General features: G+C 31.7%; 3 protein-coding genes across 5 annotated transcripts; 2 read left to right on the forward strand and 1 right to left on the reverse strand.

Moving 5' to 3' along the window:
- Nucleotides 1-81: 81 nt before the first annotated feature.
- On the forward strand, nt 82-2,021 carry LOC127070706 (delta-aminolevulinic acid dehydratase). Its single transcript, XM_051009006.1, has 5 exons — nt 82-340; nt 683-830; nt 897-1,116; nt 1,205-1,437; nt 1,537-2,021. Exons 1-5 carry the CDS (start codon nt 219-221, stop codon nt 1,822-1,824), a joined length of 1,011 nt encoding a protein of 336 aa, XP_050864963.1. The 5' UTR covers nt 82-218; the 3' UTR covers nt 1,825-2,021.
- Nucleotides 1,714-12,453, reverse strand: LOC127070699 (RNA-binding protein Ro60-like). 3 transcript variants are annotated; one of them, XR_007784608.1, is made up of 11 exons: nt 12,367-12,452; nt 12,120-12,185; nt 11,630-11,874; nt 11,187-11,556; nt 10,881-11,092; nt 10,600-10,805; nt 10,302-10,422; nt 9,785-10,188; nt 9,433-9,683; nt 2,604-2,899; nt 1,714-2,517 (listed from the first exon to the last, which is right to left on the reverse strand). XR_007784608.1 is itself a non-coding variant. In XM_051008995.1 (9 exons), exons 3-9 carry the CDS (start codon nt 11,861-11,863, stop codon nt 9,551-9,553), a joined length of 1,680 nt encoding a protein of 559 aa, XP_050864952.1. In that variant the 5' UTR covers nt 11,864-11,874; nt 12,120-12,185; nt 12,367-12,452; the 3' UTR covers nt 6,400-9,550. The 3 variants fall into 3 exon arrangements, 1 of the variants encoding a protein (XP_050864952.1); XR_007784609.1 differs by lacking the exon at nt 12,120-12,185 and having other exon boundaries at nt 12,367-12,453; XM_051008995.1 differs by lacking the exons at nt 1,714-2,517; nt 2,604-2,899 and having other exon boundaries at nt 6,400-9,683.
- LOC127070698 (endoplasmic reticulum chaperone BiP) lies at nt 2,599-6,563 on the forward strand. The gene is made up of 6 exons (XM_051008994.1): nt 2,599-2,733; nt 3,405-3,560; nt 3,696-4,116; nt 4,221-4,586; nt 4,727-5,130; nt 5,225-6,563. Exons 2-6 carry the CDS (start codon nt 3,430-3,432, stop codon nt 5,883-5,885), a joined length of 1,983 nt encoding a protein of 660 aa, XP_050864951.1. The 5' UTR covers nt 2,599-2,733; nt 3,405-3,429; the 3' UTR covers nt 5,886-6,563.
- Nucleotides 12,454-12,760: the final 307 nt, after the last annotated feature.

Consider the following 12,760-nt stretch of genomic DNA (forward strand, 5'->3'; position numbering starts at 1 on the left):
TTAAAAAGTGAAACTTTTACGACAATATGACGATTGAATTGTAATATTTCATTTTAGAAAGAATATTTGCATAATATTTAAATGTTTAATATCGCAATACAATACCATCGAAATCAGTACGACGACGAGTTTGATGCATGAAACAAAATGAACCTCACAGGTGTCGAGTATTCGAATGATTACTTCAGAGTGACAAGAAATTATAATAGATATTAAATATGTCAGAAGTGAATCCTAAACATATGCTTCATAGCGGCATTTTTCATCCCGTTTTAAGACTATGGCAATCTCCAAATGTAGAAATTACTGTTAATAATCTTATGTATCCCATTTTTGTATCGTAAGTATTCGTACTTAACCTGCCGGTTTTTAGAAGCGATAAAAATGTGTATTTATATTTAATCTGGTTCTGCTTCTATGTAACAGTCTTATAATATTTATATATATTCTTCTTTCGATATAGTCGATCATATAAGATAATCAAAATATTATCGTTCAATTATAATTTGTTACATAATGTTTCTTTCAATGGAAGGAAATACACCTTTTAGCCATTAAAAGCGTTACCACAAGAAATTATTAATAAATAATTATTAATAGTAATAAAGTTATTATGGATAAAAATAAAAGGATTTCAAACTCATTTCGAGTTATTATACATTTTTTGTTTTCTTTTTTCTAGCGATAATAAAAATGACAAGGAACCAATCAGTAGTATGCCTGGTGTATATCGTTATGGTATCAATCGATTACATGAGGATTTACAACCATTAATATCAAAAGGATTGCAATCTATATTATTATTTGGTGTCTCAAAACATCTAAGAAAAGTAAATACTTTAGATTTCTAGCTATTTATCTCCAATAATCGTATCGATATACCTTTATTCATGTAGGATCATGTTGGTTCTAACGCTGATAGCGAAGAAAATCCTATAGTTCAGGTGGTACCATTGATAAGGCAATGGTTTCCAAATTTAGTAGTAGCATGCGACGTATGTTTGTGTCCTTATACGATTCATGGTCATTGTGGTATTTTAAATGATGATGGAACTATTGATAACAGTGCAAGCATTAAACGTATTTCTGAAATTGCAGTCGCTTACGCAAAAGCTGGTTTGAGTTTTTTTCTTTAAATTAGAAATCGAATGAATAAACATTTATTTATTATATCTCTTCCCTATTTATTCTAATACGACAATAGGTGCCCAAATAGTCGCACCATCAGATATGATGGACGGTCGAGTAGGTGCAATAAAAAGGCAATTAGTTGCGGCTGGTTTGGCAAATAAAGTTGCTGTATTATCGTACGCAGTTAAATTTGCATCAGGATTTTATGGGCCTTTCAGGGATGCATCTCAATCAGCCCCAAAATTTGGCAATCGTAAATGTTACCAATTACCACCAGGCAGTAATGGATTAGCAGCTAGAGCTGCTGTAAGTTATATCTTATCGTTTATATTATATTGTTTTCTATCGTTATTTTAACTTGGCATTAATTTTTCTTTTCCTTTTTCTTTTTCTTTTCTTTAAAAGGCCAGAGATATCGCAGAAGGAGCAGATATGATCATGGTTAAACCAGGATTACCTTATTTAGATGTAATCAGGCATACGAAAGATGCACATCCGGAGTATCCTATGTTTGTTTATCAAGTCTCAGGAGAGTATGCAATGCTATATCATGGTGCACAAAATGGTGCGATTAACTTGGAAGACGTGCTAAATGAAGTTTTATTATCTATGCGACGAGCAGGAGCAGATTGTATCATAACATATTTTACGCCATTAATTTTAGATATGTTAATGCCAAAAAGCAAATATTAATTATTTGAGAATTTTTCTATGACAGTGCTGATGATTGTGATTAAAAAATTGATGTCGATTACTTTAATCACATCATAACGCAATCTCTGTGAAAAAGAAAACAATTAAACACTATGTTGTTAGTAATATGTAAATCATTGTACATACACGTTCTGTGGGGTTAGTCTCTGAAAATAAATTGTAATGATCTATTGAAATAGCAAGAATATTACATCTCATTTTTATTGATACAATTTTGTCGATCTTGTACTTACTTGTTATATTTAGGTTATGGTAATCTACGGCAATTTATCATTACATGCAATAATATATATCATTATTTTACCCAATTTATAATTCAATTAATGTCGCGTATTGTATTAGGAATATACAATAAATATAAATAATATTGATCAAAGTTTAAACGAAGCAATTAATCAGCATATTTCAATCGGCAATTGCTATGTACGTCACTCGAATTGATGCTCGATTTTTTTCTTTTTTCCTATTTCTTTTTTCCTCCAAATTCGGATTCTCCATTATATCGTAGATGATATTGATATATTTGAAATATTATATTATTACATGAGAATGATTAGATGAGATTCTATAAAAGTTTATCATCAGTATGCCGATAAAGCACCTCTACGTTTCGTCCGAATTTTCTGGAATTAAGATCCTGTGATGACGTGGGCCTATAAACGTTGGCCAACTCTATGGACGAGAACAAATAGCTTTACTTTATTCTCTTGTAGCATACCAATTGTAACCAATCGGTGTGAGCCACGACGAAATCTCACCGTTAATATCAAGGCGCTGATTTCAGTCTGCAGTCAGTCGATTCCGAATTGCTTGTGAGAAGTTTGCTTTGCCGAGGGACTACCTGAATTCTACTTTCGACTGGGAAGAATAATACTTATTATTCAATCGGTATAATCATTTTTTAACAATAATTGATTTTTATTTATTTTCATTAAAATGAAATACTTTCCTTCCGTCAACGAAACTATACTTTGATTCGCGTTATTTTAAGACGGTCTTTCCTTTTTTGTGCCACGTATCGCTATTACATTCTGTCTGGAATGTATGTATGTACCTATTTGAAGAATAATTCTGTATAATTTTCTTTCTATTTTTTTTTTTTTTTTTTTTTTTTTTATATTCTTGTAAATATTAATGCTTCTTTACGATCCTAATTATGTTTCTTAGCGTGTATACATAACATACACGTACGACACATACGCGCGCGCGCGCGCGTACTACGTACAATTTTTGCATTTAAATAAAAATTTCAGAATTTTATCTTACTTTAAATTTATCTACTCAATGAGTACTCTTCCAACTTCGTCACTTTTTTTAAAACTAATCAGAGTACTAAAATATTTCGCATCTTTTATATCAAACAAGTAGATGCCAAATACCATTTCAAATTCTTAGATTTATTTTATTTATATGTTATTCAAAGAATGTGTTGAATTATTGATTAATTCTTACAATAGCGATTTTAACATCCGATTTAGACATCCCTTACTTTTTTATAGAAAGAAAAGAAAAGAGATAAATGTAAAAATAATCAATTGTAATTTTCATTTAATTCCCAGGAAACGTCAAGTAAATTTGTAAAAAATGAAAGGAGTAAAAGCTCTACTATTATTAGGGCTAGTTACAGCCTTTGCGCTGGCTAAGGAAGAAAAGAAAGATAAGAAAGAGGATATTGGGACGGTGATAGGGATCGATTTAGGTACCACGTATTCTTGGTTAGTACAAATATGAATAATAAATTTTAATTAATCAATGAAAAAATAAGTATAGTACTGATAAATAGTATAATTTCTAAAAAAACTGTATAAAACAATAACAAAGCCATTATTAATAATAAATAATATTTTTAGCGTTGGTGTATATAAAAATGGACGCGTTGAAATTATTGCCAACGATCAGGGAAATAGAATTACACCTTCGTATGTAGCATTTACTGGCGATGGGGAACGATTGATCGGAGATGCAGCAAAAAATCAATTAACTACAAATCCTGAAAATACAATTTTTGATGCAAAACGTTTAATTGGCCGTGAATGGACGGATACCACGGTGCAGAATGATGTGAAATTTTTCCCATTTAAAGTTATCGAAAAGAATAACAAGCCGCATATAGAAGTTCAAACTAATCAGGGAAAAAAGATATTTACACCGGAAGAAATCTCTGCTATGGTTTTGGGTAAAATGAAAGAAACAGCAGAAGCATATTTGGGCAAAAAAGTTACCCATGCTGTTGTAACCGTTCCTGCATATTTTAATGACGCGCAACGACAAGTAAGGATAACGATATTATTAATAAAAGGAATATACGAGTGTTCTGTACAAGTTATAGGATTATATATATATATATATCTAAATTTTTCTTTGTCATATCGCAGGCTACAAAGGATGCAGGTACTATCTCTGGGCTCAACGTAATGAGGATTATTAATGAACCAACGGCTGCTGCTATTGCTTACGGTTTGGATAAGAAAGACGGAGAAAAGAATGTCTTGGTGTTTGACTTGGGAGGGGGTACTTTTGACGTTAGTTTACTAACCATTGACAACGGCGTTTTTGAAGTTGTTGCTACTAATGGTGACACTCACTTGGGCGGTGAAGATTTCGATCAGCGTGTTATGGATCACTTTATCAAATTGTATAAGAAGAAAAAGGGTAAGGACATTCGAAAGGATAACAGAGCCGTCCAAAAACTTCGCCGTGAAGTTGAAAAAGCCAAGAGAGTACTCAGTGCGAGTCATCAAGTACGTATATGTTTATGCTACAATTATATTATCGTCGTTTCTGTTAATCTTAATCTCTAATATTAATTTTTCATCCTACTAATCGATCGTATAACATCATGTATAATATTTGTGTTTCTCATTTATTGTACCTGTGTTAGGTGAGAATTGAAATCGAATCATTCTTCGAGGGCGAAGATTTCTCGGAAACTTTAACACGTGCTAAATTTGAAGAACTGAATATGGATCTCTTTCGTAGTACTCTCAAACCCGTACAAAAAGTATTAGAAGATTCTGATATGAGCAAAAAAGACGTACATGAAATTGTTCTTGTCGGAGGATCAACCAGAATTCCCAAAGTACAACAGCTGGTCAAAGAATTCTTTGGAGGTAAAGAACCTTCAAGGGGTATTAATCCTGACGAAGCTGTCGCATATGGTGCCGCCGTTCAAGCCGGTGTTCTTTCGGGCGAACAAGATACGGATGCGATCGTACTTTTAGATGTTAATCCGCTTACAATGGGTATTGAAACTGTAGGAGGTGTAATGACCAAACTCATTCCAAGGTATGCTTATCACTGATCTTAGTACGTTATTCCAACATTATTATATATCAGATCGATACGATACGTCAATCCATTATTTTTCCCATCATTTTAGGAATACTGTCATCCCTACGAAAAAATCACAAATCTTCTCGACTGCGTCGGACAACCAACATACCGTTACGATTCAAGTTTACGAAGGCGAACGACCAATGACCAAGGATAACCATCTTCTTGGGAAATTTGATTTAACTGGAATTCCACCGGCTCCCCGTGGAATACCACAAATAGAAGTTACATTTGAGATCGATGCCAATGGTATTCTTCAAGTTTCCGCGGAGGACAAGGGCACTGGAAATCGAGAGAAAATAATAATTACCAACGATCAAAATCGACTAACGCCCGATGATATTGAAAGAATGATCAAAGATGCTGAAAAGTTTGCGGACGACGATAAGAAATTGAAGGAAAGAGTAGAGGCTCGTAACGAACTCGAATCTTATGCATATTCCTTGAAAAATCAATTAGCCGATAAAGAAAAACTTGGTTCCAAGGTCACGGACTCTGACAAGGCAAAGATGGAGGAAGCGATCGACGAGAAGATCAAATGGTTAGAAGATAATCAGGACACAGATCCGGAAGAATATAAAAAACAAAAGAAGGAACTATCGGACATAGTACAACCAATTATAGCTAAATTGTATCAAGGCGCTGGTGGTGTTGGTGTACCGCCAACTACCGGTGAAGAAGATGATGATCTAAAAGACGAACTATAACCGTTCAAGAGCCGCCGACGAAGCGACTTCGTTCTTATTTAGACTGAAATAATCCACTTCCTAAGTGAGGAATGCATCAAGGACCTACTAATATTTGTCAAATGATAATGTCTTCATGATGGATGGATATCGGACAGATGAGTTGAAGAAAATTTCAAAATCTTGCGCCTGCGCGCGCGCACCCCCCCCCCCCCCCACACACACAGTGATCTATCATGAATTGACATACTAATTGACTCTCTATCATACATATTTCTTATAAGGAGCAACGATGCTTCTTCATCTTCTTCTCAAATCAAGGAAGAAAGAAAGACAAAGGAAAAAAGTAATTGATATATCTAATGGAGAACTTACTTAAAAAGTTCTTAGATAAGACTCCACGTATTGTTAATTTATTTTAATTGTTTTATATGTTTATTCTTAAGTGTAATCCATAAGCCAATTGTATAACTGATGTGTTTCTGCAGTGTGTATGTGAGTATGATTGAGTTTAAAAATGTTTACAATTTGTAATTATATATCTGAGAGAGAGAGAGAGAGAGAGAGAGAGAGAGGGAGAGGAGGAAAAAAACTATAGTACTGTGTACAATACAGATAATGTGTAGGCGTGAGAGCGAGTCATGTATTAATACCATATATGTACTAATACTACATAAATAAATACATTTTTTCAATAAATGTCGTTCAAACTTTACTCGATGCATAAAAACAACCAACGAGAAAAATAACAATTTCCTATATTTTCGACAATTTATTTCATCCTACTTCACTTTTGAAAAAAAATAAAAAATAGTCCAGAATGCATGGATAGGGAATTGACTTTTTTATAATTATTTACTTTTTTACCTATCTACTTTTTAAAATACAAAGCTAAAAAATAAAGCAATTGTAATACACGGGCCTAGTCTTGCTGTGTAGTATTTTTTGTTTTCTCCGTTACATAAGTAAATGTAGAAAAATAATATTAGTAGTAATTGTTCTATTATTTTTTAACACTTTCTCATTTTTTCTTCAACATTGACTGAATATATTTATAGATATTCTAAAGTGTAATCTAAATGATCAATATTCATCAATTAGAGAGTATAAAATTAACGTATGATATTGCTGCTGATATAACACGCGATATAATACTAATCGTTAACATAAGATAGTTTTATAAAATTATGAGATTTTAATTCTTACTATTTATATACGTTATCTACGTATATAAATTTTATTACAATGCAAAACACTTTGTCAATCTACCAATGGCAAATGAACATTTTCTTACATACGGTAAGGCCAAAAAGTAGGCGAAGTACGAATTTAAAGTTCACAAGATTGGTATTGATATATTGATGTCAAAGAATGATAAAGAAGAGCTACTACTTTATCATGCATTATGTGTTAAATACACATTATGTATCGAATAATGCGTACATATATACACGCGTATCAGTACAACTTTGTAGTTTCCATTGCATTGCTTCAAACATTATAAGCCGTGAACGTTTATGATTCTTTACCAGAGCTACTTTTAAAGTAGCACTCTAATAATCTTCTATAATTGTAATTTTTTACTTTTTTATCCTGAAGGAATATAGCGTTACTTACATCAATCACTTGTCAGTACAGAAACTGTCAGTACCGATAAAAATTAAACAAGCATTTTAAGCTTTTATTATTCATAGAAATTATTTGCTCTTTTCTTATCTTTCATTCTTTTCCAAATTAGTATGAACACATTTAACATACATTAGTTTACTTTTAATTAGCTTATTTTGCCTTAATAAAAATAATTGTATGCACGATTTTTTATTTTTCCAATATCAACCTTTAAATAACTGTATATAAATTTCTTTCCATACTTCAGATGAATGATAACATTTAATGTATGATATTTTCGTTTAAATATTATTACGAATTTATGTAATATCTCTAAAATATTGTTATATCAGAATTCTTTTCAATCGTTATGTAATCGTATATGTATTATTAAAACTTTTGCAGGAAAAATAAAAGTTCCATTTACTTTTTTCATATTAAAATATAATCATTACGACAAATTAACCACTTAATTCGTGAATTACCAAAAAGGCCCGCAAGTATCATACGTGAATATTAAGCACTTAATTTAAATTTCTTTCAGACCTGAGAATACATCCACGTTGTACTTTTTAACATTATCTTCAATGTGTTTCTTCTTTATATTTGGTAATTCAAGAATCAAGAAAGAGCTAAAGATACCATTGTATTCTATTTGATATTATAAACAAAATTATGTATAATCATTTCTATAGATATTACTACTCAACAAATTAATGGACTCAGTACGCCTCTGGCAATTTGCTTATCCATTTCCCTAGTTTGAACATGTTTTGTGTATCACAGTATTATCTCAGTAATGTATGTAATATTTTGTATTTAAGTTGTAATTACTTTGGATATGGCAAATATGAAATATAACTGTTAAATTATACTAATAAAACTATAAATTCTTTGGAGCTAAATGCATATCACAGTGGGAGAATTTTCGATGCTCTATTTCTTTTTAATGCTTATTCGAATATTCAGAAGCGTACCAGTCATCATCAAATATATCGTCTTACAGATAATCATTTTAAATCTACATATCATATTAAAGATATTACAAAAAGCTTTACCGCCAACCAGTGGAAATAAGCAAGCAATAAAATGAAAGTAAATATATTTTGTTTTTTCTGATATATATATATATATATATATATATATATATATAAAAGATGTGTGTGTGTTACTTGTTAAAAATGCACCATAGATTATTTTAGATACTGGCATTGTATCTAATATCCAGTCTTATACTAATTTTCTTGTTGAATCATTTTTTTTTTCGTTTTCGTAATGTGTAATAAAAACAGTAAGAAAAATAAAATTTTAAGCATGTGAATTGTAACTGCATAATTTCATTACTTTCCTAAGTACTTATTTTTTGAATAAACAAATTAAAAATTTAATTGCATTTTTTTTAACGTAACAATTTTAACAAAACACATGAATTCTGTACTTCATGTCCTGTATATCTTAAAATCATTCTATATAAGATTTCCTAAGCTATTAAAGGCATGCAGTAAATATAGTTATTGATTTAATATTAATATATTAGTGAGACAATAGAAAATTCTTTTACTCTGTTATTTTTTCTTTTTTCTCGTTTAAAAAAAGAACAGAATATAGAAAAGTTAACATAATGTAATTAAATACGTTCACCATATCCCGTCACAGGATTTTCTAGTACTTATAAGTCCAGACATTGACCAATTAAATTAAAATAAACGTTTTTAGTTTCATTTTACACAGTATTACATCAAGCATACTGTTTTAATTTGAAATTTCATCTATTCGCTAATTGTTAATGACTTCCTTGATTCCTTTATAAGATTTTAACATTATTGTTTTACAACCTTCAACAAATTTTTCTCTATCTCAAAAGGCACTCTCATGTAATGAATTATAAAAAACTTGCGACACGTAAGATCAATACGAAAAATCGTATAGAAATGAGAAACGAATTTTTGTAGAGATTTACCTTTATAAGAATTACCGTATTATAGTACTTCATAAAATTTTAAACGCCGAGTTTCTTCTTTACGAGAATGGAGTTATGTCATGTGTGTATCACATCAAAATATACAAATAACTGATCTTCAAAAGAGTGACTTTGCAAATGCTTGTATAACCATAGGTACGGTTGCGTCAAAACCATAAATTGTTAAAATATTTCTGTTGTATATATCCTCTTTGTATGCTTTTGAAGAACAAACGACACAATTTATTAACCTACAAAAAATAATATCTTGTATCAAGCCTTGTTAGATAAGACAGAACACAAGCGCGAGCGCGCTCGCACACGAGAGGATAATTAAAAGTTGAATTCTTACTTTGTATGTGGAAGATTCATTTGTTCTCTGTAGTCTTCAAAGACTTCTTCACATTCGTTGTAGTTCACTATATCGTCCATGACATTAATAAATACATCATACTGATAACCTTTTTGAGAAGCCCATATAATCGGGCTACTTAAGCGAATGATATTATTTGGCATAGGCTGATACACATTCATTAGCGAAGAAAAATAGAGTGACTGATTCAAATTGATGATATGAACGTCGATAACGTCAAATGCAGCAGCAGTGACATCCTTTTCGCATCGAGAAAGTGCATATGCTATCAAAAAACCAGCTTCTGCTGCATTCACATTTCCACTGCGCCATGTAGGACACTTCCACATTATTTTATTAGCATTAATCGTTATCATATAACGCAAGCCAGTTGATTTGAGATTCTGTAGATGTAAACTCATAGTAAAGAGTAATTAATGATACATCATAAACACGTGCACGCGCACGCGCACGCACACGCACACGCACACGCACAAGCACACATTATGAAACTTACCAAAACCGAAAGTTCGAATGCTTCATTTAGTGCGCTTATAATCTTAGAGTTTGGTTTCGGCGGAGGAGGAAATGGTTTCTTTGCTTGTTCTTTCATTTTTCGTTTCTCGTATGACAATGGCCTTTGAAAGATACATTACTCGTTAATAACTTGATATGCTGATCAAAGTGATGGCTAGAACCATCACTGTCAACCCTAGTGTAAACCTACATATTGTTTTAGTATCAATCTACATATAAAATAATAGAATTATAAGTTGTATGATAGAGAAATGATCCTATACATCTGTACAACTTACTTTCCAGAATTTTCATAATTTTTTAAAATAATATAGACAAATATTGGATGTATATTGCTGCGAGCTAATCTTTCCTTATTAGTAATCTCATCTATAATTTTTTCAACAGCTGGAGCATCTGCCTTCAATAATCCCAAATTGTGTATCCTTTGCAGATTACTCAAAAGTGTATGTAAATCCATTGATGGTATCAATGAATTCCAAATCTGAGAAGATAACGAGGAGTTAAAAGGAGAAAATATTTATTTAAATAAATTTATATAGGAATTTTTATACCATACCTCTGCAGATTTTAACATATGACCAGGAACATGGTCCAATGTTAATTCGTACTTTTCTAAAAGGCCAGCTGCCTGAACTTTATCATTACAATGTTTAAAGTCTTCGACTTTTTGTATATATTCAATCAATTCTTGTACATTCAAGTTATCCCCAAATGACTTTTTAGTTTTTTCCAAACCATGCATTATGTATTTAAGTATCACTTCTTTTTCTATTTTAAACAATACAAGTAATGCTTAATGTCTATTGCTAACAACGTCATTATTTATTTCCCGACTGCTGCTCAATGGCTTGCCTAATAATACCTGGTGTATCAGGATGCGGATGCGAAAGTTTCACTATATCCTTATGCTTCCATCCATATCTACCTTTGCATCTTGTTACGCATTTTGCCAATTCTAATGGTTCCTTGGAAAGGTACCAATTATTAACAGCTTTACGTAATCCATGACCCCAGCCATGGCTTGGCTTATAAGGGTGCGACATTGTAACTTTGCGTTTACTTAGTTCAGATACAAATTTTATGAATAAGATAAAATGTTCTGGCAATGAACAAATTTTTCCTACAATTGCATAGGCCGCATGACGTAAACTTTCACTGTAAACTTGTTTGCTACACACTGCTAACGCGAATATTAATGTTTCGAAGTGTGGAACAAGATCACTTTCAAATGCCTATAAGATAACAAAATAAAATCATTCTCATAAATGATACAATCGATACTATTTCATCTTGAAAAAGTATTACCTTTAAAATAATTTCAATGGGTAATAGTTGCTTATTTTCATCCGCAGCTAATTTCTCTATACATCCTACATTTACCGCTAAAAAATAATTATGGGCAAACAAATTTCCTGGATGATAAAGAGCAAATTCTTTTCCAACGTATAGAAATGCAGACATTTGTTCTTCGAACGAGTGAAAACCAAATTCCATTTCCTTAAACCCTTTGTTTGGCTTAGAAGGTTTAGTTGCATCCATTTTTCAATGTACTGCGATAGAAAAACAAATTTCATAGATTGCAACTTTATAGCATAACGTGTAATACGTAAATGTCTGATAAAAGATTTATATTCTGTGTTTGCTTTATTATAAATAAAAAAGTTTTCTTTTCAATGACATTAGGTCTGTCAACATGACTCAATGTCCCATGGAATATATTTGTGGGATTTTAATGATAGAGAAAAGAGAACCAAATCCTTCTTAAAAAAAATATCTACATAGACGTGGTACGCACTTGAGGCAGTTGAGGCAGCAACTACATCACCATGATTAAATATTCACACGGATCAAACATTCTTCCCTATAATAAGAATACACAAAGAATAACGCTGCCATTACGGAAACAAATGTAGTCGCGACGTGAAAATCACATTCCTTAAAGACACACTGCGATCGATAATAATCAAAGTAACATTCAGTGTTCCTATCGCAATTAAAAACGATAATAAGTATTAATAAATAATTAATTACAAGCGAATTACCTTGCATTTACGAAGAAAACGAAGCGTACAGTTTACACCCAACGAACAAACGAATGGACTAACTGTACACGATGATACAGACAGGCGCACAAACAGCCAATTATATTGGCAGCAAACGTAGCCAATAGACGGCGATCTTTTGTTGTAAATAAATACGCGTAGCAACCAATCGGAATCGTTGCTGGAACAACGTTTACAAATTTTGTTGTTGTTACAAAGAAATACCGTAGTATTCGTATTATTTTGCGAAAAAATGAAATATATATGCGGAAAGTACAAAATTCTAAAACGTTCTATTAATTAATTAGCGACACATACGTATGTACCAGAAACATTAGCAGGAGTCTCTAAGCGAATAGAATCGCACACGTACGCGTTGACCAATAGCAAAGAA

This window comes from Vespula vulgaris, chromosome 19 (genome assembly GCF_905475345.1).
Source record: "Vespula vulgaris chromosome 19, iyVesVulg1.1, whole genome shotgun sequence".
NCBI classification, from domain to species: domain Eukaryota; kingdom Metazoa; phylum Arthropoda; class Insecta; order Hymenoptera; family Vespidae; genus Vespula; species Vespula vulgaris.

Coding starts and splice junctions, on each gene's coding strand:
- LOC127070706 (XM_051009006.1), top strand. CDS start 219: ATGTCAGAAGTGAATCCTAAACATATGCTTCATAGCGGCATTTTTCAT. Junction 341..682: donor ATGTATCCCATTTTTGTATC/GTAAGTATTCGT, acceptor TCTTTTTTCTAG/CGATAATAAAAATGACAAGG. Junction 1,117..1,204: donor AGTCGCTTACGCAAAAGCTG/GTTTGAGTTTTT, acceptor ATACGACAATAG/GTGCCCAAATAGTCGCACCA.
- LOC127070698 (XM_051008994.1), top strand. CDS start 3,430: ATGAAAGGAGTAAAAGCTCTACTATTATTAGGGCTAGTTACAGCCTTT. Junction 4,587..4,726: donor TACTCAGTGCGAGTCATCAA/GTACGTATATGT, acceptor TACCTGTGTTAG/GTGAGAATTGAAATCGAATC. Junction 5,131..5,224: donor ATGACCAAACTCATTCCAAG/GTATGCTTATCA, acceptor CCATCATTTTAG/GAATACTGTCATCCCTACGA.
- LOC127070699 (XM_051008995.1), bottom strand. CDS start 11,863: ATGGATGCAACTAAACCTTCTAAGCCAAACAAAGGGTTTAAGGAAATG. Junction 11,557..11,629: donor CCATTGAAATTATTTTAAAG/GTAATACTTTTT, acceptor GTTATCTTATAG/GCATTTGAAAGTGATCTTGT. Junction 10,189..10,301: donor CATTCGAACTTTCGGTTTTG/GTAAGTTTCATA, acceptor TTACATCTACAG/AATCTCAAATCAACTGGCTT.